The 24,586-nt window shown below is 40.2% G+C and overlaps 6 protein-coding genes across 6 annotated transcripts; 4 read left to right on the top strand and 2 right to left on the bottom strand.

The window, feature by feature from the left end:
* Positions 1-98: 98 nt before the first annotated feature.
* On the bottom strand, positions 99-3,105 carry LOC114515989 (collagen alpha-1(XXVII) chain-like). Its single transcript, XM_028535322.1, has 5 exons — positions 2,504-3,105; positions 1,722-1,805; positions 1,587-1,622; positions 1,238-1,475; positions 99-899 (listed from the first exon to the last, which is right to left on the bottom strand). The coding sequence occupies exons 1-5, from the start codon at positions 2,633-2,635 to the stop codon at positions 265-267; spliced, it is 1,125 nt and encodes a 374-aa protein (XP_028391123.1). The 5' UTR covers positions 2,636-3,105; the 3' UTR covers positions 99-264.
* An 811-nt stretch (positions 3,106-3,916) lies between these two features.
* On the top strand, positions 3,917-6,428 carry LOC114515990. Its single transcript, XM_028535323.1, has 3 exons — positions 3,917-4,159; positions 4,397-4,684; positions 4,801-6,428. The coding sequence occupies exons 1-3, from the start codon at positions 4,089-4,091 to the stop codon at positions 5,552-5,554; spliced, it is 1,113 nt and encodes a 370-aa protein (XP_028391124.1). The 5' UTR covers positions 3,917-4,088; the 3' UTR covers positions 5,555-6,428.
* Positions 6,429-6,535: 107 nt separating this feature from the next.
* On the top strand, positions 6,536-8,800 carry LOC114516045. The gene is made up of 3 exons (XM_028535397.1): positions 6,536-6,872; positions 7,642-7,956; positions 8,030-8,800. Exons 2-3 carry the CDS (start codon positions 7,643-7,645, stop codon positions 8,793-8,795), a joined length of 1,080 nt encoding a protein of 359 aa, XP_028391198.1. The 5' UTR covers positions 6,536-6,872; position 7,642; the 3' UTR covers positions 8,796-8,800.
* Positions 8,801-8,949: 149 nt separating this feature from the next.
* On the bottom strand, positions 8,950-13,163 carry LOC114516044. The gene is made up of 7 exons (XM_028535396.1): positions 12,567-13,163; positions 11,181-11,666; positions 10,603-10,820; positions 10,060-10,445; positions 9,696-9,832; positions 9,537-9,608; positions 8,950-9,380 (listed from the first exon to the last, which is right to left on the bottom strand). The coding sequence occupies exons 2-7, from the start codon at positions 11,443-11,445 to the stop codon at positions 9,280-9,282; spliced, it is 1,179 nt and encodes a 392-aa protein (XP_028391197.1). The 5' UTR covers positions 11,446-11,666; positions 12,567-13,163; the 3' UTR covers positions 8,950-9,279.
* Positions 13,164-13,183: 20 nt separating this feature from the next.
* On the top strand, positions 13,184-18,822 carry LOC114515914. The gene has a single exon (XM_028535232.1). It carries the CDS (start codon positions 13,528-13,530, stop codon positions 18,820-18,822), a length of 5,295 nt encoding a protein of 1,764 aa, XP_028391033.1. The 5' UTR covers positions 13,184-13,527.
* A 1,687-nt stretch (positions 18,823-20,509) lies between these two features.
* Positions 20,510-24,536, top strand: LOC114516047 (SH3 and PX domain-containing protein 2A-like). Its single transcript, XM_028535401.1, is given in 13 exon segments — positions 20,510-20,603; positions 21,096-21,176; positions 21,462-21,537; positions 21,618-21,694; positions 21,774-21,877; positions 21,951-21,982; positions 22,060-22,188; positions 22,282-22,392; positions 22,513-22,630; positions 22,793-22,950; positions 23,040-23,077; positions 23,470-23,564; positions 23,567-24,536. Coding segments are annotated over 13 exon segments (2,040 nt in total). The 5' UTR covers positions 20,510-20,531; the 3' UTR covers positions 24,516-24,536.
* The last annotated feature ends 50 nt before the right edge of the window (positions 24,537-24,586 follow it).

The following is a 24,586-nucleotide window of genomic DNA, read 5'->3' on the forward strand; positions in this document are numbered from 1 at the left end:
GTTACCTCTGAGAGTGCTCTTCACTATCCAACATGGCGGCGAGTTGGTCACACTGAGGTTTATCAAGGTTATGTTATATTTAGGTTCATTGATCATGACAATGCCGTTAATAACAAACAATTGTATTTAAAATCACACAGATTTTCGCAAATTATATAGAGTGTTGATTGTATTTTCACGCATTAAAAACTATGTCGATTATTAGGTTCAGAAGAATTATTAGGAAAAAAGTTCAGAAGTTTATAGTCTGTGCTGACAACGAGCTCAGCGAACCATCATCCATATTGGTGTATTCATGGCGCAGTACCCTGCAATACATTTTTGCCCGGCACATTCATTATTGTCAGCGTAGAGATAAAAATTCGACGTATCCTTGCTGTTCCAGATGTTTATCCATTTGTCTGTCTGACCAAAACCTTCTGACAACAGTCCGTTCGAGGATTGAAAGACCAGATTATCAATAGAATAGTAAAATACTGCAGGTGTTCGTCTGCCCATATTTACAGACGGACTGAATTTGTAAAAGCCATCAACTTGTTGTCCAGAACTGTCCATCGATTTACCCATCAAAAACTTATCAAAGTTTATCTTTCCTTGGCCAGGGCTTCCACCTGCACGGTTGTAAATAACCCGAATGCTGTTGTCGTCGCTAAATCTGAACATAACTTCACGCCAGTCGCTCATGTCTGGGTGGATATGACTCTGGGCATCACTGTGTAGTGTCGACGCTGATTTTTCGTAGAAACGGTCGGAGATTAGGCGCGCCCCCAAGGATTTCTTTGTGCCAACGAGTGTCCAGCCACCTTTGTCCGTCTCCATGTCACAAAATGCCTCAAATGAATCATCTGGTGAACCGCCATTAGGATCTATCCAGTATAAATCACTTCCATGACTGTTGCCTGGAATGGTGAAATGAAAAAAAGATGAAACGAATTCTGACGGAATTCGTTTCATCTTTTTTCCCTGGTGCATATCATGGATGAACACGAAACAAGATCAAACTAACGACTAACTTTTATCGGGAATATGCCATAAATTGGGAAGTACTAGTAGAAAAAGAAGGCAAAAATTACACCAGCTTGATTTATACATGGTGTTTAGCAGAAAGTAGAAACTGTTATCCCGTTTGGTTGCCGTCAAGCTGAATGAAAATATTCGTGGTTTTGGGTCTCGGAGATGACTGGCGAGCGAGATGAAATGAACTAAGGCCAAGTTAATCTTACGGTAAGATTCTTACCTGTTTCTAAGATATCCCTGCATGATTTTCCAGGCCGATGTTTCAATCGTCCTATCGTCTCAAGTGATACTGCCAGCCATTGCTCCCCATTGCACAGTTGTACGACCCGATATGTTCTGTTATATCTGATAGTACCCGCAGTATACATATCACATATAGCATATGTCTCGCCAAGACGTAGTGTACTGCCTGGACCTATACCTGCTGGACCTTGTTTGCCTGGTAAACCCATCTCTCCCTAAATTTTAATGGCAAAATATCAAACGCTGTTTGCAGCAACTATGCATAGATGAAGTCTCGAAGATTAGGATCGTGTCTTTATACCATTCCTTAATACAATTGCGCTCACCTGAGGTCCAGGAGGTCCCGGTGGTCCCTCGGGGCCCTGGGAACATAATATCAAACAGATTATTTAACCATAATATCACTACGCTACTGCTCTGAGTCAAGCAAAATTCTTATTTAAGTAAATAATAATGCATACCATTACACCATCTTTTCCATTCAGCCCGTTTCTGCCATTTTCACCGTTGTTACAATTACAAAACTGACTGCCATACTTCGTGAACTGAAGTTATAACAAAAGTAACTTCATTACTTCAAGGTTTATTAAAAGAGTCGAAACAACCTGATCTTGCATGTTTCGTTTGAAGTAAAAACAGCTTGACACAGCTTATTCAAATATGTTTAAACATATAGCCCTGAATAATCCCTTGTTCTCTTCACAAACTTATCCATCAATCAACAGAGTGAAAAATAATAAAACTGTTGCGGAAAATATAGTCAAGATGTGCGGAAACTGAAGATTTACGATGAAGTAGCCAACATACGTCAATAGCATTCCTGGCTAGCATGGTAATAAGGTTACGTTTAAACATTTTTATACAGAATCCGAGGGGGGAATTGGCCGTACACCATAAAATCCCCTATATCTAGATGATTTTTTCCCGGATTAACCTTGAAACGGAAGTTTGAATTCTAGATCTCATTGTGGTGCTAATCCATTTGCTGGTTCGTAAGTTCCATTTCTGGAAACATACAACTAAATGATATTAGCAACCTGCCCGAAAGTCTGATGAGGTATTGATTAATACAGAAGTAACATGAAAGAAAATATTGGAATGTACATCACAGAACCCTGGAGTTCAACCTGGAGTTTAAGGTTTAACTATGAAAGTTGAAGTAGAGCCAATATTGACCCAAAATATTGCATTAAATTACCCGCGCGCTGCAATTGCTTAATATCTAAGAATATCGGGCGCTTACCGATTGAAATAATGCGTCACATTTGTCCTCTCCTAATTGTTGAAGCTCAGCTTTTAATGGCGGTGCTTCAGTTCCGTTGATTTCAGCAAGTGTCTGAGAGACAACTAGCAATAGCATAATGTAAGTGATCATCTCGCGCCTGAGTGTCTCACTGCTTTGAGAGTTTCGAGTCCTTCTGTCCGATGCGCGAACGCAAATTATTCTGATTTAAGTAGCGTCAGGGTATCGCAACATGACACAGGGAATGAATTAGCCTGAACCAATCAAATCACTTTTGAAATTTGATGCAGAGTCGTGTTTATTTTAATCGGTGTCGTAATTAATAACGTATTGAATTATTCTTAACAAATGTTCAGATTTCCTGCCCAAACTTCGCCGCTACCAACCATGCCTTTCAACTCCCGTTTTGGTCTTTAAAATGTGATCTGAGAAAAAAGCCAAACGCGTTGGGGTCAGTCTTGTGCCAGGCGCTTTAACAGTAAAATATACGGGTGATGCGAGGAGGTGCTTTGAACTGCTTTGATTCCACGCGGCAAGTTGTGACATGATGAGTTTCGTATGTACATAATGTTCATTTTATTCATACATTTTACTAAAAGAGACATAGGGTAGAAGCACAAGTCGTAAAATCGCAGTGTTTTGGCAACTGCAGTTCATTGAATTTTAGGAATGACTCAAAGCATGCGGAAGATTTTTGCTCTGTAATAAACAAATCATCTTTTTTAAGCATTCATCTTTTTTTCAATCTCATTGAGAGTGCATTCAGCATTCGTACGCCATTATTATTTTCCATTTGCTCGCCTATTAACATTTTTATCATACCTCGCGAGATTTTATCATATGTAGCGAGAATCAGTTGCCAATTTTACATTCAGGAACGTCCTGAACTTCCTAATTGGCTCTTCATACACGCAGCTAATACTTCCAACACACCGATACATTGATACCAATCCTCTCAACTTCAATTATTCAGGAAACAGAGATCAATGACGTATTGATAGGCGTCTTCACTTTACGCACGTATGATCTAGTTAGCAATGGCAAGAAATTCCGCTGGGTTATGTAACAGTGTTTACGCTAAAACCACATGCATTGTCAGCAAGTTAGCCGAACCCTGCAAACCATGACAACAGGTTTAAACTGATGAATATGACGTACGTATAGAGCACGTTTGACACGGACAAAGTGAGTTTAAAGATCACAGCTACGTGATTATAAATACGCATCAGTTGAGTTTATTTTCATTGAGTTATTTTTTGACATAAGATATTTTCATAAAACCTTTTTGAGTTTCTACGATTCACTTTGTGAAAATTGTCGAAAAGATAAAAGGCAGAAGTCACCCTTCAAAATCTACATCAGTCGTCTATTTTTCCCAATGTTTTTAATTTGGCTGGTTCGCTGGCGACGCTTAACAAGTTAATTGAATGTTTGCAGCCCCCGCGTTATTGTTTAGCGCTGAAAGAACCGCCTTCGTACGACATGAGCTCTTCCAGCTATTCTCATCCGCATTCCGTCACCTTGTTTAACCTCGTTGAGATAATAAAGAGGCAAACACAATAAACACACTACAGTCACGCACACCATGTCTGATATCTCAGAAACTCCTGTGTCGCAAAGATATAAAAAAATCGACTTCGAGAAACTGGGCAAAAAGTAAGTTTAAATTTTTTGATTTTCGTGATAGTTTGTAGCAGAGAATGAATGCAATAAGATGGTGTAAATAATGCGATTATATCAAGAATTTAAATTGTCGTGTGCCAGTCAAAGGATAAGTGATGCATGTTCAGGGTTGTTATCGTACAACAGTTTCTAAGAATTTTCAACTCTAATCGAAGGATTTAATGACCGAAGATCACTGACTTGACTAAGACATTAAACATTCTGTTTTAGACAAGACATAATTCTTGCAGAAGCTGCTGTTTTAAATGAAATCAACGAAGATTCTTTCCATCGCGTTTCTCCTCTGGTCACTGACGTGTTTCAAGAGCTCGGAAATTACGACATTAAATTTGACTTCGATCCTTTCTCGGTAGACGATTGTCGTTGTAACAACGTATCTGCGCGTGAAATAAACGTGTTGTGTTCGTTAAAACACGTTCCTCTTCACGCATTGATTATTGAAGAAAGCGACCTTCCTGGAGGTGTGAAACTCAAAGTAAAAGACGACTTCGTTCAGAGGTACAAAAGCAAAATTTTACTGAATTGCAAATGTTTTCAAGCAAAATTAAAATTCCAACTATAGTTTAACTTGTTACACAATATCCTTCAATTTCTATTTTTTTTCACTCATTTAGATTCGATGAAGTTTCCTGGGATGATTTTATTACGACGACAACTGATGGTCGGTTTCTTGACCCGACGAAAGTACATCAAATATTTTTGGATGCACTCATCTTTGCCGTGGGAGAGGTTCAGGCCAACACAACGAATGCATCGATCGCTATTTTTAAAGCAAGCTCAGCAATAAGTTTACGGTTCCGATTCAGTCCAGAAGATGATTATTACAAAGTCAATCTGTTTCCCTCCATTCGTGCAACTCACTCCTGCGCGAATTACCAAAATTTGTTGAAAATTTTCTCGAGTGTTCCGAAAACAGTTCTTAGGGAATGTCGCGTTGAGCAAGGCATCCATGTTGTGGCAAAACCAGCAGCTGTTGATTCACAGGAAGATTCTTTCTGGAGTATTACTTTCAACGATATTGAAAAACGAGTTGTACTTTCAGAGAGGTTCGAGTGCGCTAAAGACGCACTTCATTGTCTTAACGATAAGCTTACGAACACACTCAGCCAGGGAAAACAACTTTCTCATTATCAAATCCGAGCGTTTGTTTTGCTTGAAATCTTCAGGAAACCCGACGCGAAAGCTTGGATGAGAACACGTTTACAGAAGAGGGTGGCCGGAGTTTTGAAATCTTTGGAAATCGGTCTACAGAAAGGAAGATGTCCTCATGTGTTTACAGGCGTGAACTTATTTGCAGGAATGACTCAGGAGGTTCTTCAGGAAATATCTTCAGGAATCAGTGAATATTGTGATATAAGGCATCGGTAGTAATTAAAGTTACCGTGGCCTCGACTGTGGCTTCATCTCTTCCAAATTTGTGGCATACTGCTGCTTTCCTATTTACTGTCATTAATCTATATTGTGCATTCCAAAATAATATAAAGTAGCTATAATATGTAGGCGGTATTTGCGGTTACTTTTATACCACTTCATTTTGAGGAGAAAAAATCTCACAAAAACAGTTTAATGCGATAGAGATTAGGCTAGATAAAGATATTAACTAAGGATAAAGTTTTAGTGCATATTTTAGTTGATAGTAATCAGTATTTATAACGACGATGTATGCATGTATATAATTATACATATAATTAAATAAGCCATATATAATATATAGTGTATGTATATCCCGGATTAGTTCAAGAACAGCACACTGTAACTCACAGTTTCTATACCACATTTAATAATATTGCCGAATAAACAGGTTCAACAGCATGCCAGTGAATTCAAAATCTCAGTAGGCAGAAGAGTTTTATTAATTACCCCAATTATAACAACAAAACTTCACGATGTTAAAACGATTGTAAGATAAAGAGAAATAAAAGATAGATAAAGCATGTATGGGAAAGGTAACGTTTATATATTAACTGAGCTTCCGTTGTCTAATCATTCTGTATTTGGATATATCTATGAGTTTGATAAGTAAGGATGAGAGTGTCATTCCTTTAATAGAAATGTTTTCCATTTGCCAGAGTTCTAACCTATTGCGGGCACATTAACTATACCAGTTCAGTGGAGGATCAATACCGAATGTCCTGCAATGCCAATGTCTTCATAGTTGATTCAAAGTTGTTTGCCAATATCGAGTGATATTGTTCAACAACAGCCTTTGCTTGGAAACTCATTTTTAATATGGTTTGATATATAGTTCTGACAATAGCACGTTTAGTTTACAAGATTATTGTCCTTGTTTCTAAGGTGATCTTTAATTGCCTTTTTATTATCAATGCTCTGAATTGTCGAGTTTTGTTCACTTTTGTTGTGGTCAAGCTATTAACTGGGTTTCCGTATGAAGTAAAGAGTTTTTTATCAACGCAAGCCCTAACAATCTTTAGATAACCGGCGTTTGAGAGAACCGGAGTTCCGATTAATATTATGTTAGATATCCTACGATATTGTAGGGCTTTAAACTTGCAGTCAATAAAGTTTGGGAAAGTCGTGAAAGTGTGACTTTAGTGTATACAAATCGGTTGGTTTGGGTTTCTATGCAGGCTGTGTGCTGACTCGTTTTTGACAGTCGAGTTTTTCTGATGGTTGAGCGTGACAGCGTGTGTTTATAATTACATATCCACAGTTACCCAGGAATAAGGTAAGTCTTAAATTTATGATTCAAATGATGTGTGAATGCTAACCTGATGATATACTCACAATTGAAACTAGTATTACTTAATATTGAAATTAGTATTACTTAATATTGAAATTGGTATTATTTAATATTATTATATTATACAAAATGCCTATTGCCGAGTTTGAGCAATAAAAAATACTAAAATTTGTTCACTTTGACCAAATAATGATATGTTTATTTTTGACAACTAAGTGATCGGCAGTCTCCCTTAATTCCAACATTAGTCGTTCATATTGAGACAATCTACATCAGTGAACTCAGTTCCAATGGTGTTAAACCGTTACAGGGGAACCTCTACTCCGCTAGTAAATTGCAACATGTATTACAAAGAAACAACTACAATATGAACACGCATCAACAATTTGTTGGCATTTTCAGCAACCTAATCCAGCAGCTGTGTTGTCAGCTCGGTCATCTAATTGCCGTCGTTAGCATTGATGATTACCGCAAATTTAACTGACGTCTCTCTTGTTTGAACTGTTTTAACAAACATTCGGTGTCTTTTAACATTCATACGATGTATACATGATGCTAGTATATGAATTACATTGTTTACAAGATTGGACATGTGAGAGCTAGCTTCTTCTAATTCCTCACGGCACATAACTTAATTATTTTTTCTTATTTTTTCACCTTCTGCGTCAAGGAGAATATCGTTAAAATATATCAGACATTTATACTCGGAGTGAATTTACTGTTCATACTTCACAGCTCTAAAATTACTTCGCAGGATGGCGTCAAAGAACAAGATGGATATTTTCAAGAGTGTCAATTTTTTCTTGCGACAAAGCGAGGAACGAATGCGCCGACAGTTCAACAAGGCAGCAGTATGTATCAACGACCTCTTCATGACCATGAGTAATTATGATGTCAGATTCCACTTTGATCCAGTCTGCTTGGACGACTGTCGCTGTGAGATGATGTCCATGAATCAAGTCAATTTGTTGTGTACTATGAAGGAGTTTCCAAGGCAAAGCTGTGTGTTAGAAGGGGATGTCAAAAGTGGAGCTGTGATGATCAGGATTGATGATCATTATACTTCAAGGTGAATTTGCATCACAGAGTTTGCCATTTAGCCTAATGCTTTTAGTCTAAACCAAACTGTCTCCAATCTTTAGGCCTGATATGGCAAGCTGGGAAGATATCATCATCCAAGGTCCTACAAATGGTCGTTACCTCAGCACAACAAAACTACTTCAGTCCTTAATGAATGTTATCGAACGATCAATTCAGGAAATTTCACAAGAAAGCCAAGAAAATTTTATCACATGTCGCTCCTGGCCTGACCAGATCAGTCTGTTTATCCTTTTGGATCCTTCAACCAAATTCCGGGTCAATCTCCTACCAATGATACGCATGCGTCGCAGTATTGAGCCATTCAGAAATTTGGACAAAAAAATCCAGCGTGTGTTCCAGTCCTTTCATTTGCAAGACGAAAACATCGATTCAATTTCTCTCGTAGCGAAGCCGAATTCTACAGAACAACAGTTTTTATGGAGGATAACTTTTAACGACTTGGAAAATAGAATTCTCAGTAATCCTCAATTTCTCTGTGCTATGCATTGTTTATATGTGCTAGACAAGCTTCGTACACGTTTCTGCAAAAGAACTGGTAGCCAGATACTTCGGTATCACTTGCAAACCGTACTGCTAGCCGAGTTACAAACGCGCCCTCATCCAAAGTACTGGACGCCAAAAAAGTTTCAAGGTCGCTTGAAAGGCGTCGTGATGTCACTCCGCGAGAGCTTGCGAGCGAGAAAATGTCTGAACGTTTTCACAGAGGTAAACGTGTTCTCTTATTTTGATGATGAAAATTCAAAACTCTTCGCTGAACTATTGTCCAAATTCAAAGCAGATCAGACTCAACTATCAAATCTCTTTTAAGGATCTTTTTCTCTTGATAATTAAAACGCGTGCTAGGTAAATTTAAAATAGCAAAATTGTTGGTGTTGCTGTGGTATCACGCGAGGCACGAAGCATCGCGTATATTGCAGGCCTGAATGCCAAGTTTAAAATTGTGTCAGCGAAGGAACAAAGAACAAATCTTCACGCTTGCATGTATATTCATGATTTCAGACTGATATTCTGGAGAACAGTATTAATAATCAATTTAATACTTTCCATCAGTTTGTTTGTTTTATGTGGATTTTGTATATTTTAAAGATTTTCAGCAAAGCATTTTTTATGTAAAATGTCATCATTCAAATGAAATGGAGGGTCTGATTTCATTAACGAGTTCTGAAATATAAAGTAAATTTCAAAACTGATACTACTAATCTTGCTAGTGTTCTTATACTTTCTTGTGATACAGCCCTTTGAAACTAAAAGTGAACCCAGTTCTTTTATTAAAACTCTTTCATTCACCCTTTTAATGCAAGCTTAAAATCCTTCTTAATTTTCTTCGCGTTGTTTCCCCTTTGCCTCGTGATGAGCCCGCTGTTGACGAGTCTGTGGCTTTGTTTTGCTTATCTGAATGAAAAAGGTAGGTGTGGGAACATTAAGATATCTACCATGCAATAACGTGTCCACATGCGGCATGCGCGGTCAATCAACATTGTTTGCTCGGTTCAGAGGCTACGACCTAGGCTAGTCGTTGAGCTGTTTATTGGATGTTCGTATACTAACCATAATTGCCTTCTTTGCTAACATTTTCAACTTCTCTTGATGTATTCTTTCTCACAAGTTTTCCAAATATGCCTAAAACAACGAAAGAATTAAAAAGCTAAAATCTCTTCTAAGAATAGTTGTTTACAGTACAGAAACACATTTATGTAGCCGTCGTACTTGAAGATTGTCTGAAATCAGAGATGCTTTTGCTAGTGGACTGGGTTTTAGCGATGCTGGATATTTCTGGAAACAGTTTGGTTGTCGATGGTTGACTTGACTGAGTTCGAGATACTTTTCTCTTTGGCAATGAAAATCTGCAAGAAATATGTAAAACTGTTAGTGAAACTGTAATTTCTGGAGTGTTTCCATTTTTCCCTCAATGGCTGCAATTAGACTCTTAATTGGTGAGAATGCATATGCATATATTCCCCTAGTGTCTGAAATCTGAATGGTATGTTTTCAAAACGTTTTTTTTACGTGAACATGAATGATGAATCTTCCCTAAAATTATCTTATCAGTTTTAGCTTTGGTTTCTCTCACCTCTGTGCGTCAAATAATTTATCTTCTTTCATTCGGTGGCTATAGTTCATTGCATTGGAGTGCATATTCTTTCTCGCTCTTGGAGGTGTTGTTAAGATGGGTCGGACCAATGAAGGAGATGAGACTGCAACATCACTGGGTGGCCTGGGCTTCCAGTTGTACGCTTGTGTTGATCTCATCGACTTTGCGACATTTTCAGTGGAGTTGATGAGAAGTGATGGTGTGATGCCTTGCGAGGTGCTGCTCTCTGTAACCTTTGGCGTTGTTCGATATTTCAGTTGATCGAGGTGAACTGAAGGTTTCGAGGAGCTGATGGGACTCAAGGATCTCAGGAGTGGACGTTTTGATTGCGTTCTAGTAGAGTCATCAGAGGACCTGAAGAGATCCTTAAAATATTGTTTTACAGTTACTTGCCTGAAGCAAATACTAAATATCGTGATCTATAGCACAGAACACCATATGTATTTATGTCTATAGTCAAACGGCTTTTAATAAAGTGCCTTAATTGCTTTAAGACCTCTAAGTTTCGCCTTAGTTTTCTACCTTAGCATCATTGTTTGATTTGAAATATCTTTGGATGTCGTTGTATTTCTTTGTCTCGTTAACGCTCAATGTCGTCTTCCGAAATGTCATCTCACATGGCGGAGGACTAATAGACATTTGTGGTGGATAGCGACCCTCCTCGTCACTCCAATATTCCAGCGAAATCATGGAATTATTGTCAGATTGATTGCTCACTTTTTCCACGAAACTATCTCGGGCTATGAATGCAAACTTGTACACATGAGTCTCGTGATTGTATGTTAGGGATTGCAGACCACTTAAACACTGAGGTTTTGAGCAAAGCCCCTGCATGTATATATGCATCTATACAGTCAGCAGTTACCCCAAAGTCATCATCTCATTTATATGTTCATAACCAATAAATGCACCGAGGTAGTTATGCGGTTTCTCTCATTACTCATTCTTCAAACTATCAGATGAAGTTCATTTGCCTTCGGAGTTCCTTTTAGCTTTATCGATTTTATTATCGGAAAACATGGCTTTTATTCCAAACAGAAAAGTTTTAGATTAGAAATTTGGAAAAGATATATAGACGTAGAAACATTTTCTGAGCTTACCGTTTACTTGACCCTCTTGAGGAGTATCGCCAGTTTTGTTAACAGGGCTTGCTCTTTCAGAAAACACAGAGAGTGCTTTCAAAACATCAGCATCAGTACAATATTTGTTTGTGCTCAAATCTGATTCTAGCTCGTCCAAGCTTTGCAAAGATTGTCGCCTCTTAATTAGGTCATTTTTTTCACTTGGAACTGGCGTTTGGTTCCCATCATTCACCGTTAGTTTAAAGACTTTGTCATTTATGAATTGTGTTTTGTTCGGCTCCATTCCGTCGTCAAATGCAGGAGTGATGATTGGAAATTGAGTTCTCGAGTCGTACAAGGCTGAGATCTCTTCAGGTTCATGAATAAAGCAATTAGACACGTCTTGTCTGTCGCGAGGAAAATTGATGTCAGATTTCACATTGTTCAAGAACTCGGCCTCGTCTGGAGAGCTTGCATAATCTGTGAGATCAGTCTTCTTTGCATCGCATATATCAGAGTTTTTTACTAAAATTTAAATGGAGAAGAATGGTATTAAACTTTTATTAAAACAACAGAGATAAGTCTGTAACGTGTTTGTTTTGTGTGGATATGAATGATCTGTAAACAATCTTTCACATTTTCTGATTTTTTAATATTTAGTTTTCGAAGCAGGTTGACGCAAATCATGATATGCCCAACAACCGGGTATCTAAGATTTGCTTATGATAAAGTTTCTGCCTCACACTCTATTAAAATCTTTTCATAACTTCTTTCACAATTAGAGACTTGTTACAAACGTATATTGGAAAAAAATAGAAAATATGTTTATTTTGGATGTAATTTGGGCATGATATCGGACGACCAAATCAATTGGCAAATTCGTTTTGATTCGTTTTGCTATCTCGCATTTTCCCAGCCATTTCACTCTTCACCGTCAATCACTTCATATTTTTCAAGTTTGTAAGATCCATTGGCGAGAGTTTCAAAGATAAGCTCAATCGTTTTTTCTCCTTTCAACTTTCATATTTAAACACCTGCCTGGCAGAATGTTAATTTCCTCTGAAAGTCTTGTTTCATCAGACATTTGCATGTTAACTCCGACTCCACTATCTGATATTAATTCATTAGATTTTGTTTCCTGCCGAAGAATAATCAACTTATATCCACTTTTCATTAAAATTCTGTCCTTTTAAAACATTCATGACCGTCAAAAGCGTTGTTACAAATCCTCCCAGTATTCACTATGTTTCGGGCAAGATTTAAATATACGGTGAATACAAAATGAGCAGTTTTAACCCCTCACACCTTTTTTCAAATGACAGATGCTTTTGCGAGCTTTAATTGTAATTCAACATTCAACACGCTGTTACGCTCAAACGGTATCATGTTTATCCCCACATATTACGTTCATTAATAATCACTTACTTTTGCTGGGAAACCAAGTGTTGAATCAACGAAATTTGTTCTGTTTTCATGACAAACTATTATTTATCCAGCTATCATTGACGTCTCTATCTGCGCACGCCTGACAAAGTCACGTCCATGAGTTTAACGTTTACAAATGGAAATTTGCCCCAGTTTCACAATTACGCCTGTCGTTTAATGACGAATATGAACAGCCATATGCTGTCTCGACTCCACGGGGGAGATTAATAACGCTGTTGTTTAAATTAAAAAATAAAACCGAATATAACTTCATAGTCTGACGACGAACCATTAACTGAGAATTGAAATGAATAATTGGAGATAAAATGAGTTTGTTTTAATTTTTTGCCTCGATAATTCGTAAGTCATTTTCATTTCATTTTCAAATATTCAGATGAACAATTGAAAACCTGCAGTTTATTTTCAATCTGCTGGGTATAGCGTCATTGATATGCCTGCACAGTGATGCCAGTGATAACACTCCCGGTCAAATCTCGACTTAATAACACCATTTTCCTAAAAATAGCAGATCGTTATGTTATTTGAGTTTCCAAATGCTAAGATAGCCTCAAGGCTCAAAAAGCCGATGGTATGCATTTGTTCGTACAAATCGACAACGGGGCGCACGAAATAATAGGTGATGACACGCACTGCACAGAAATGGGAAGCAATATGGGTAAAATAAGGGATCTGCACAAAATTGAGTCAGTTGGTGATAGAGGGTCATAGTGTGCGAAACGGTCTGTCTCGAGAGACGCGATATTAATTCGACATAGCTGCAACGTGAATTTTGGGTGAAGATTTAGTATAACTTTTAATTTTATTTGTTAATTCAATATATTTCATAAACCCAATCGAATTGTGTGAATTGAGACTTGTCGAGGACAAAACGATACTGAACGGAGGCTAATTCTCGACACCTGGCACCTCCGAGACGGGATTGCGAACTCGTTGAACAACGATGGAAGAAGAAAAAGAGAGTACTGCTGGAGAGACAGTTACGGAGATGGCCGTTCAACCAACGGGAGAAAGTATACCTCCAGAATTGACAAAGGAAGACATCGAATTGGAGACGAAATTATCCCAGCTGAAATTGGTTACGAGAAGGTCAGATAAAATCCTGGCAACAGGTAAGCGTGAAACTATAAAACGCCATATCGAAACACTGCAATCTGTAAACACCGCGGCTAACGAGTGCAAGCGCAAAGTTGAGGAACAGAAAATCGCGAGAAAAACAAGCATGAGCGAAATTTCCGATTGGAGCGACAGTGTTGAGGCGACACTCGAAGTAGCTGATTTACAGATTTCAAAGTTGAGCGATTGGTTAGCTGAAGAGAAACGTAACGCTAAGGCTGCAGGACTAGAGCAGCAACGTGAAGCAGAACTAAAGTTGCATGAACAGAAACTACGCATGCAAAGGGAAATGACCCCACCCAAACCGGAAACTCAGGAATGCCCAAGTCGAAACGCAAAGCTACCGAAACTTGTGATCACGAAGTTTAATGGGTCATTTAAGGACTGGCCTAGGTTTTGGGGACAATTTACCGAAGGGATTGATAAGAGTTCCGTGGCCCCCATTACCAAGTTTACGTATTTGTTAGAATTATTGGGTCCAAAGGTCAAAACATGCGTCGAGTCCCTGCCCTTTTCAACCGAAGGTTACAATAGAGCCAAAGCCATTCTCCAAGACAATTACGGCAAGGAATCCGAGATTGTCAAAAGCTATATAAGGGAGATTCTCGATCTACCTCATATTACGAACAGTAACCCCCGTAGAATTGCCGAATTTAGTGAGACTTTGACCTATTGCGTGCGAGCCTTGCAGACCTTGAGGAAACTCGATCAGGTTAACGGAAATGTCTCGATGACATTAGATAAATTGTCAGGTATCAGGGGCGATTTAGTTAGAACCGATCCTGAATGGGAAACATGGGATTTCGAGAAGTTAGCTGAGGCATTGCGACAGTGGGTAAAACGCAATCCGGTAAACGAAAGCGACCCTCCGCGCAAAGATGATTACCGTAAGAAGTTGTTTCGCGCGAGCGGAAATGAACAAAAACTTTTGGGCTGTGTTTATTGCGGCGATCTTGGCCATAAGGCGGTTTCATGCACAAATGTCGTGAATCCCAGTGACCGAAAGCAAATTTTAGCAAGAAAGGGTTTGTGCTTTAACTGCGCTACGAAATTTCACCGAGCTTCGGACTGTGCCAGCAAGACGTCTTGTGGGCATTGCAACAAGCGTCATCACTCATCCATCTGCGAACAGTACAAGCATGAACGCGACGAAAGGTCTGGTCAAGATCATACAAAAGAAGGGGACCAATCACCCGGGGCTAAGAAAGTGATGACAGATGGGGCAAGCGCGGAAGGGATATTTCCAGTTGTTGTTGTGAAAGTTAATGGTGTAATGACTCGCGCACTTATTGATTCTGGCGCCGGCAGTTCCTATGCGTCCGCGAAGCTTGTCAACGCGTTAAACATTAAACCCAGCGAAATAAAGAGCCAGCGAATAGACATGTTGATGACTTCGCAAACAAAGCGAATAGAAGTTTTCGATGTAGAAGTTAGTTCCTTGGACGATTCGTGCAAAATAAACGTGAGCTTGAACAAAGTTGAAAAGAGCGAGCTTCTGACAACTAGTAACCCCAATTACGACCAACTCGTGAGACGATATAAACATTTGAATTCGGTCAAAATGGACGAACGCGACACAAAGAGTGAGCTACCCATTCACCTCGTGCTGGGAAACGGCGAGTATGCTCGGATAAAAACAAGGACCAAACCCCTGGTAGGAAAGGACGGTGATCCCGTGGCGGAATTTACAAGGTTTGGTTGGATGATCATGAGTCCTGGAATCGAGTTGGACCAGAATACGATGCTACTGACCACAACATCTCAAAACGATTTCGAGCGATTGTGTCGGTTAGACGTCCTCGGTCTTGAAGATCCCACCGAGGAAGGCTCTCAAGCGATTTACGATGATTTTAAAGACGAGCTCACACGCGACAAAGAAGGCTGGTACGAGACTAGCTTACCGTGGAAATCGCATCATCCACACCTTCCGTCGAACGAAAGAGGAAGCATAAGGAGACTTAACAACCTGGTGAAACGTCTCGAGAAAAGAGGAATTTACAAAGAGTACAACGACATTATTCAAGATCAGCTCGTGAAAGGTATTGTCGAACCAGCACCTGCCACAGCAAAGGGTAAAGAGTTTTACATTCCCCACAAGCCCGTCGTAAAGGAGACCGCAGAGACGACGAAACTTCGGGTCGTTTACGACGCGTCCGCCAAAGAATCGGCATCTGATCCATCCTTGAACGAATGCTTGAACCCTGGCCCACCACTCCAGAACCACCTGTGGGATATTTTAGTTCGTCTACGTTTCCTCCCCATCGTGCTGACCGCTGATCTCGAGAAAGCCTTCCTGCAAGTCCGGATACGCGAAAACCAACGAGATTCCCTACGCTTCCATTGGAAGGCACCAGATAGTGACGACCTCACAGTCTATCGGTTTACTAGGGCGCTGTTTGGGCTGACCTGTTCTCCCTTCCTTCTTGGAGGTGTCCTGAACGAACACCTAAAGAGTTGGGAGAAAAGATATCCGGCTCTGGTGGAAGAGATAAAAGGCGGCCTGTATGTCGATGATGTGATGGAGGGAGGTGATAATGTTGAAGAGGTCAAAGAGAAGAAAGCGAAGACGGTTAGTATTTTTGAGGATGCCACTTTCCACCTGCATAAATGGCACTCAAACGCCTCTGAACTCGAGGATACCGACCAGAGCGCCAATGAAGGCAACGTGGGCAACCCGGAAACTACCTTCGCGAAACAGCAGCTGGGCACAAAGGGGACTGAGACAAAGATCCTCGGTATGGGTTGGAACAAAGCTCAAGACCGTTTAAGTGTTGTAGTAAACAAAGAACGAGACGCAGCATCTACGAAAAGGGAGGCCCTGTCGCAGGTTGCAAGTGTGTACGACCCACTCGGCCTGGTTTCCCCAACTACCCTAGTAGCAAAACTACTGTACCGTGAAATGTGTGAAGAGCAACTTGCCTGGGATGAAGAACTTAACGGTTCTTTGAAGAGACGGTGGAAAGAGTGGTACGAAAACCTGCCAGGCCAGTACACGGTCCCTCGAACTTTAGCCCCTCACAGAGAGCCAGTACAGTCAATCACCCTTCACGGATTCGGGGATGCCAGTAAGAACGGAGTTTCTGCGGTCGTCTACGCAGTCGCAGAGCAAGAGAGCGGAACAACCCAAGGTATCGTGTGTGCAAAGTCCAGACTTGCGAAGAAGAGCCTCACGATTCCCCGTTTAGAGCTTGTCGCTGGTCATATGACCGCAAACTTAGTGACGAACGTCGAGCGAGCGATCGGAATGGAGAAGGTGACCGAGATACACTGTTGGTTGGACTCGACAGTCGCGTTATATTGGATCAATGGACAAGGCGAGTACCGGCAATTCGTATCCAACCGAGTGAAAAAGGTCAAAGAACTCGACCGGATCAGATGGCATCACGTCCCAACGAACGAGAATCCCGCTGACCTAGGGAGCCGCGGAGGAGATGTGGTGGGAAACGAGTTATGGAAGCACGGTCCTACGTGGCTTAACAACCAGGAGACGTGGCCACCGGAAGTTGTGCCTGTGGCGAGTTCGGATTCGAAGCAAGAGGAAAAACCGTCGACGCGAGTTTTGGTCACGATGAATCAAACGGCACACGGGGTGTTTGACCAACTACTAGAGCGGTATACGTTGCGGAAAACCCTTCGAATTTGTGCTTGGATTAACCGCTTCATTCAACACACCCAAAGGAAAGCGAAGTCCCTGGGACCGATAAAGACGCAGGAGATCGAAGACGCACGGTTGTGGTGGATTAAACGAGTTCAAGATGGAGCTAGGGACGCACCGGAATTCGAGAGTACGAAAATCGAGCTAAACCTCCAACCTAACCAGAACGGAATTCTAGAGTGTCGCGGGCGAATCGAAGGCGAGTATCCGGTATACTTGCCTGCAAATTCGCAGTTTTCAAAGAAACTAGTCGAACAAGCGCACATCATCACTCTTCACGGGGGAGTACCGGCGACCATGGCTGAAGTTCGTGAGCGATACTGGATACCTAGACTACGTCGCCTTGTGAAGCAGGTACGAAGCAAATGTCATGGATGTGTGCGATTCCGCGCTCGTGCGTATCACAGACCACCGCCTGGACGACTACCAGTTACGCGAACGCAAGGAGAAACCCCGTTCCAAGTGATAGGAGTCGACTTCGCTGGACCAATCAAATACAAAACAGCAGGAAAAGCGGAAAAGAAAGCGTATCTGGTACTTTACGCGTGCAGCCTCACAAGAGCAGTTCATTTGGAGCTGTTGAAATCATTGGAGGTTGTCCAATTTCTGCCTAGCCTAAAAAGATTGATCGCTCGAAGGGGGAGACCACAAATCATATACTCAGATAATGCCACTACGTTCAAGGCTGCGGCAAACTGGCTGAAAAAGGCAATTGGAAATGAGATCATAAACGGTTTTCTTACGGACAAGGAGATCCATTGGAGGTTTAACCTGAGTCGCGCACCCTGGTGGGGTGGACAGTTCGAGCGGTTGATCGGGCTCTTTAAACGATGTTTTTATAAAAGTATCGGGAACGGTAATCTAACCTTTGAAGAATTATCAGACGTGATCCTAGACATAGAAGTTGTAATGAACAATCGACCGTTAACATACGTTGAAGACGACGTAGAACAAACTGTTCTCACCCCCGCAAGAATGTTGCAGATAAATCCAGTTATCTTACCTGAAGTGGAATCTTATCACGTTGAGGACCACAGCCTTCGGAAGAGAGCGAAGTTTCTTCGTAGATGCAAGGATTTGTTGTGGAGACGGTGGTATAGAGAATACGTTCGTGGGCTAAGAGATCGACACCGACAAGATAATGGGAAAAACGCAGATCATCCCAACCGTGGTGATGCTGTTATCATCGAAGGAGAGGAGAAGAACAGAAATTTATGGAAGATGGGCGTAGTCGAAGAGCTGATTCGAGGGCGTGATGACGTAGTACGGGGAGCAAAGATCAGGACGCCAAATGGAATTCTTGAACGTGCAATACAGCAACTCTACCCGATAGAACTTTCCTGTGACTTACCACCTCCAACCACGTTAAACCCAGACACCCCTCCCTTCCAACCCCGACCGAAACGTGATGCAGCAGCAGCGGCAGCAATCCGCTTACGGGATCAAGCAGAAGAAGATGAACGGTGACACTTATCCATATTAGGACACTAATATTAGATTGCATTTAAGCTTGAATCAGTAGCACTAGCTCAGACCCTTTGTAGACATATATCACAGCACTAAGATATATGGGGGGAGTGTGTCGGGACTGAGCGACAACGGGGCGCACGAAATAATAGGTGATGACACGCACTGCACAGAAATGGGAAGCAATATGGGTAAAATAAGGGATCTGCACAAAATTGAGTCAGTTGGTGATAGAGGGTCATAGTGTGCGAAACGGTCTGTCTCGAGAGACGCGATATTAATTCGACATAGCTGCAACGTGAATTTTGGGTGAAGATTTAGTATAACTTTTAATTTTATTTGTTAATTCAATATATTTCATAAACCCAATCGAATTGTGTGAATTGAGACTTGTCGAGGACAAAACGATACTGAACGGAGGCTAATTCTCGACATTACTTTTGCTGGGAAACCAAGTGTTGAATCAACGAAATTTGTTCTGTTTTCATGACAAACTATTATTTATCCAGCTATCATTGACGTCTCTATCTGCGCACGCCTGACAAAGTCACGTCCATGAGTTTAACGTTTACAAATGGAAATTTGCCCCAGTTTCACAATTACGCCTGTCGTTTAATGACGAATATGAACAGCCATATGCTGTCTCGACTCCACGGGGGAGATTAATAACGCTGTTGTTTAAATTAAAAAATAAAACCGAATATAACTTCATAGTCTGACGACGAACCATTAACTGAGAATTGAAATGAATAATTGGAGATAAAATGAGTTTGTTTTAATTTTTTGCCTCGATAATTCGTAAGTCATTTTCATTTCATTTTCAAATATTCAGATGAACAATTGAAAACCTGCAGTTTATTTTCAATCTGCTGGGTATAGCGTCATTGATATGCCTGCACAGTGATGCCAGTGATAACACTCCCGGTCAAATCTCGACTTAATAACACCATTTTCCTAAAAATAGCAGATCGTTATGTTATTTGAGTTTCCAAATGCTAAGATAGCCTCAAGGCTCAAAAAGCCGATGGTATGCATTTGTTCGTACAAATCCTCTTATTAATCAAATTGTGTTTGAGAAAAATTTATCTAATTTTGGACAAGACTTTCAGATGATGGGCGGACAAGACAAACTGTCTGTGGGAAGGTAAAGGATGCCTTTACCAAAGTAGGAGACAATGACCAGCCTGTTTGGAAACGACGGCCATTCATGTCTGAGCCTAGTCTGAGGGGGTGTGAAAGAAGGCCAAGCCCCCACTCCATTCACTTCCTACTTTGCCATTTTGAGGAGGACAAATAGTGAACGCTTCTCAATTGCTTCCCCGAGTGGGCGATACGCCCGGAGAAGAGATTACTCCCCCGGAGAAGAGATTCGTAGTGTTCAGCTTCGGTTCGGTACACACCGACAGTTGTGTTACGGCTTAACCAGAGATTATGGGATTAAAATCTGCAAACGTCTATCCATGTCTAAAATTATACCTTCCTAAGTTCACAAATGACAAATATTTCGGAGTATTCCCCCCGCATAATAGCCACATCACATAACAATTTGCCCTTTGAAACTGGTATTATCCCGGGGGGTGATTCCACGTCAGGAAATGTCGGAAGTGAAGGCAAAGCGTAATTTTGTGCTTGTCAAACCTAAATGATGCATTATTGACCAGTCATCCGATTGTTGATGGAATATTTCGACATCTTTTGAAGCTGGAAAGATGAACCCAAGGAGTGTCAAAAATGCTGTTGTGGTAGAATATCAGAAAAGAAGAAAACCGACCAAACATTATGTATGTATTGTTTTTTAATCTGTTTCTATGTATAGCCCACTATAGTATTGCCTTTCTTTTTGACTCTTGACTTTAAATTGATTTCGGCAAGCGTGCAACGTTTTTAAGATTCAAAATAAAGCTTGATAGTTCTAATGAGTCAATGTGGTAAGTCTCAAATTGTGGGATTAACTCATTTAACTCGGATATTTAATTAATATTTGAGTAAATTATTAAAAGTATCAGCATAATTCGTTATTCTATAACAACCATGAAGAATTCAATAAACATAATTTCACACATATCTTCTCCTCTAGCATATCAAACATTTCTGTCCAACATCATAGAGTATATATATTTATACATATCGATATTTAGAAAAAAAATCAAATTTTGCTTTCTATTTATATTAAAATTGCAACAGTTTCCAACAATAATAGAACATGAATTGCAACAATAGTTGTTCTTTCAATGTTGTTATTGCAATTGCTGTAATTTGCTGTTTCATTTTAGGTTTATGTTATCAATGTCACTTGGTCAGACAATAGTGTGGTAGTTATTTTTAGAAGATACAGTAATTTTTTTGATTTGCAGGTATAAAAAATTAATAATATGTTAAGAATGTATTATGTTGTCCTTAATAATTTATAAAATCATCACCAAAAAATCATCCCAAAATACATATATCCAAGTTGCAAACATTGAACTATTTAAAGTATCGGTTGTTAGTAACCTTCAACAATTGAGCTTCAACGTCTTTGTTTATTAAGCCACAATATGCCCAGTTGTACTTTCATTTTTAAATTCAATTTACCTTATAACTTTTGAATATTTGCAAGTCAGAAACCTTAATATTGGTGGATATCAATTGTTTTTTAGACAAAATTATTTGAAGATTTTCCAGATGAAGGTGGTGTTAGGGATCCTTCTTTGAGGTCTCTCCCATTTCTACCAGGTAAGATTTCAAGCAACAAATTGAATCATGGTGGTTGAATCAGGACGACGGTGTTTACTGAGCTTTTATTTTTATGACAGGAAAAATCATCTTTGGTCGAAGCAACATACGTGATGTTGCAGAGAAAAGGAAGGAACCCATTAATGAATATTGCCAGGTCAGTGCTCTTTGCATTCTCAGAAAGAAAAATCAACAAATCAGAATACAAACAATGTTATTTTTTATTTTGTTGATAGAATTTGATCAAACTTCCTGCAAAGATCTCTCAATCAGATGTGGTTTTGGACTTCTTTGAGCCTACAAATGAGGACATCACATCAATGGAACCAGAAACTGAACAGTATGTCAAATATATTTTGAAATCACTTGTTCTTTACTTTCTTCAATTGCTCACTCATGTCATTTGTTGATAGGAAAGACAAAAAGAAACCAAAGGAGGAGAAAGGTACTGGAAGTTTAGTGAAGGTGCAGAAACTGATAGTATACATTTGACTAACAAATTTATCATGTTTTGTTTTGAAGGGAAAGTGATTTCAGAGCCAATGCAATTGGATCAGTATATAGTGATTGCTGATTATCAGAAGCAGAACAAAAGTGAAGTCAGTGTCTTGGCAGGAGATATAGTTGAAGTCATTGAAAAGAATGAAAATGGTTAGATTCATTGTTCTTTCTTAACATATGACATGGTGTGTTGTACTGTTCCTTGAGGAGTAGAATATAATCAAGTGGGTTGATTTACTGTAGGCTGGTGGTTTGTGAATATGGATGAAGAACAAGGCTGGGTACCAGCTTCGTATCTTGAGCCAGAGGATGGTAGTGTTGAAAGTGCTATTGCCACTAAATATAAACCTGGAGGTATCTGTGGAAATCTTTTTTATATTAAGACCCACAGTTTTTTTTTGCATAAAACACTAAGCAGTGTAGGAACAAATGGACAAGAACAGCAACTAAACCTTATTTGAATGTATTTTTCAGAGGAGCGCTACATTGCTTCCTCAGCTTACACTGCAAATGAACCAGATGAAATTGGTTTCCAGAAAGGTGTTGTTGTTGATGTGCTTGAAAAGAATGTTGATGGATGGTGGCTCATTAGGTACAAAAATGTACATTGTAAAACTCACATCAACTGTTATCCCAAACTGTCATTTTTAAACTGCTTAAAATATATAAAGAGTGTTCTCTCGTTGGACGAACAAAGCTTAAAGGCTGAAGCTATGATCGTGTTTAACACCCAATATAATTCTTTCTGTTTTAGGTACAATGGGAAAGATGGTTGGGCACCGTCTATCTACTTAAAGAAATTTGATCCCAACCAGCCTTTACCAACACCTCATGGTTACGAGAACGTCACGTTATCCAACGAACATGCACTCTCGAATAAACCACGACGAAATCCGAAAGAAAACCAAGGAGGTATGTAACTATGATATTTGAACGAAAAATACTGTAAATTGAAAGAAAATTATGGCAGTTAATTTCGTCTTCATGTTTTTTTCATTCAGGGAGTCAGTCAAGCAAACCACCGCCAAGAAAAAGTTCTGTAAGTACCTTAGAAATTGCTTTCAAGGAAAATAGTTCCATGCCGATAGTATGGGCCTAATTCCACGGGCGCTTTCTCTTAGCAAAATGCGAAATATTTCGCCTGTTTCTTTTGAATTGATTAATTCTGCTTCATTGCTCACAATTCAAAAGAAGAAGCAGGCGAAATATTTCGCATTTCGCTTGAAAATTTAGCCTGTCGAATTAGGGCTTATGGTATCACCAATCTGCTTTTTCACAAGTCAACGTACTACAACCATACAGTGACAACTCTTCGTTGAAGACTTTAAGTTTTTATCATGAGAGATTGTTATCATTGACTCTGTATTTCGGCTAAAATCTCATAGAGTGAAATAATAAGGTCTTGATGTTGAATTTACTTCCTTATTAAAGGTACGTAAGTCTCACAAGGTAAAAAACAGAGTAAGATCGCCTCCGTCACGTGATCAGGGTTCTGCGTCATCTCTAACGAGGCTATATTGTCCACAATGTCAGACTATCGTGCCCAGGGCGTCAACGGGGGACTGAGTGTCGAGCAAGGTGTGTCCGTGACCATCATTGAGAAGTCACCCAATGGTTGGTGGTATTGTAGAATAGGTAATGAGGAGGGTTGGGTACCATCGTCTTATATTGAACGGCGGGAAAAGATTAATCATCCGGAGGTAGCAAAACCCGGGGGTTCAAGACCCGTGATATCGAAACCTGCACCAAACCCAAGGGCACCAAAACCAAGGGGCGCGAGTCCTGGGGGTGGAAAGCCAGCCGTGGCAAAGCGGACCGAAGCGGGGGGAGAGTATGTTGTCATCAGCGATTACCATGATGACGACATCCTAAATATATCATTGAAAGAAGGCGCGCCTGTCAAGGTACTGGAGAAGAGCAATTCAGGTTGGTGGTACGTGCAATCGTGTGGCGCAGAGGGTTGGGCCCCATCAACGTATCTTGCAGAAAAATCAAAAGAGAAACCGAAGCCTCCAGTTAAGGCTCATCTATCGAATGACAAACCACAACCGCAAAATAACCGTCCTTTATCTAGCATAATTCCGCGTCCGCAAACTAACCGTCCACCGCCCGCAAGGCCTTCCCCGCCCGCACGACCTAAGAACATTCCAGGTGGCGTAAAGAAGGGTGGTCCACCTATTCCAAGTCGGGTCAAAAAACCCACCTTGACCAGGAATCAGAACTCTGGTAGCATTGAAAATATCAGTCGATTGAAATCACATGCTGCGGTGAAACAAACACGCAGCACGGAGAATTTAGCACGACCCAGCAGCACGCAATATTATCACGTGATTGCGAATTATTCCGATGACTCGCAAGACACACTGGATATGAAAAGAGGTGACAGAGTCGAGGTGATGAAGAAAGACGAAGGAGGCTGGTGGCTAGCGAGATTAGGAACTCGAACTGGTTGGGTACCGTCAAACTATCTGGAATAAATTTTGTAAATAATAACACAAGGTCACTAATATAACATACAACAATCAAACTTTATTGAATGAAATGAAGT

The sequence above is a fragment of the Dendronephthya gigantea genome, unplaced genomic scaffold, assembly GCF_004324835.1.
Source record: "Dendronephthya gigantea isolate DGI-Jeju-01 unplaced genomic scaffold, DenGig_1.0 000005F, whole genome shotgun sequence".
Taxonomy (NCBI): Eukaryota; Metazoa; Cnidaria; class Anthozoa; order Malacalcyonacea; family Nephtheidae; genus Dendronephthya; species Dendronephthya gigantea.

Bases quoted from the DNA above. Each gene is read 5' to 3' on its own strand.
- LOC114515989 (XM_028535322.1), bottom strand. From the start codon at position 2,635: ATGATCACTTACATTATGCTATTGCTAGTTGTCTCTCAGACACTTGCT. The intron at 1,806-2,503 runs GTAAGCGCCCGA...TTATAACTTCAG, and splicing joins GTGACGCATTATTTCAATCG to TTCACGAAGTATGGCAGTCA. The intron at 1,476-1,586 runs GTGAGCGCAATT...ATTAAAATTTAG, and splicing joins CGGGACCTCCTGGACCTCAG to GGAGAGATGGGTTTACCAGG.
- LOC114515990 (XM_028535323.1), top strand. From the start codon at position 4,089: ATGTCTGATATCTCAGAAACTCCTGTGTCGCAAAGATATAAAAAAATC. The intron at 4,160-4,396 runs GTAAGTTTAAAT...ATTCTGTTTTAG, and splicing joins TTCGAGAAACTGGGCAAAAA to ACAAGACATAATTCTTGCAG. The intron at 4,685-4,800 runs GTACAAAAGCAA...TCACTCATTTAG, and splicing joins AAAGACGACTTCGTTCAGAG to ATTCGATGAAGTTTCCTGGG.
- LOC114516045 (XM_028535397.1), top strand. From the start codon at position 7,643: ATGGCGTCAAAGAACAAGATGGATATTTTCAAGAGTGTCAATTTTTTC. The intron at 7,957-8,029 runs GTGAATTTGCAT...TCCAATCTTTAG, and splicing joins GATGATCATTATACTTCAAG to GCCTGATATGGCAAGCTGGG.
- LOC114516044 (XM_028535396.1), bottom strand. From the start codon at position 11,445: ATGGAGCCGAACAAAACACAATTCATAAATGACAAAGTCTTTAAACTA. The intron at 10,446-10,602 runs GTAGAAAACTAA...CAATATTTTAAG, and splicing joins AATCAAACAATGATGCTAAG to GATCTCTTCAGGTCCTCTGA. The intron at 9,833-10,059 runs GTGAGAGAAACC...TATTTCTTGCAG, and splicing joins AAATTATTTGACGCACAGAG to ATTTTCATTGCCAAAGAGAA.
- LOC114515914 (XM_028535232.1), top strand. From the start codon at position 13,528: ATGGAAGAAGAAAAAGAGAGTACTGCTGGAGAGACAGTTACGGAGATG.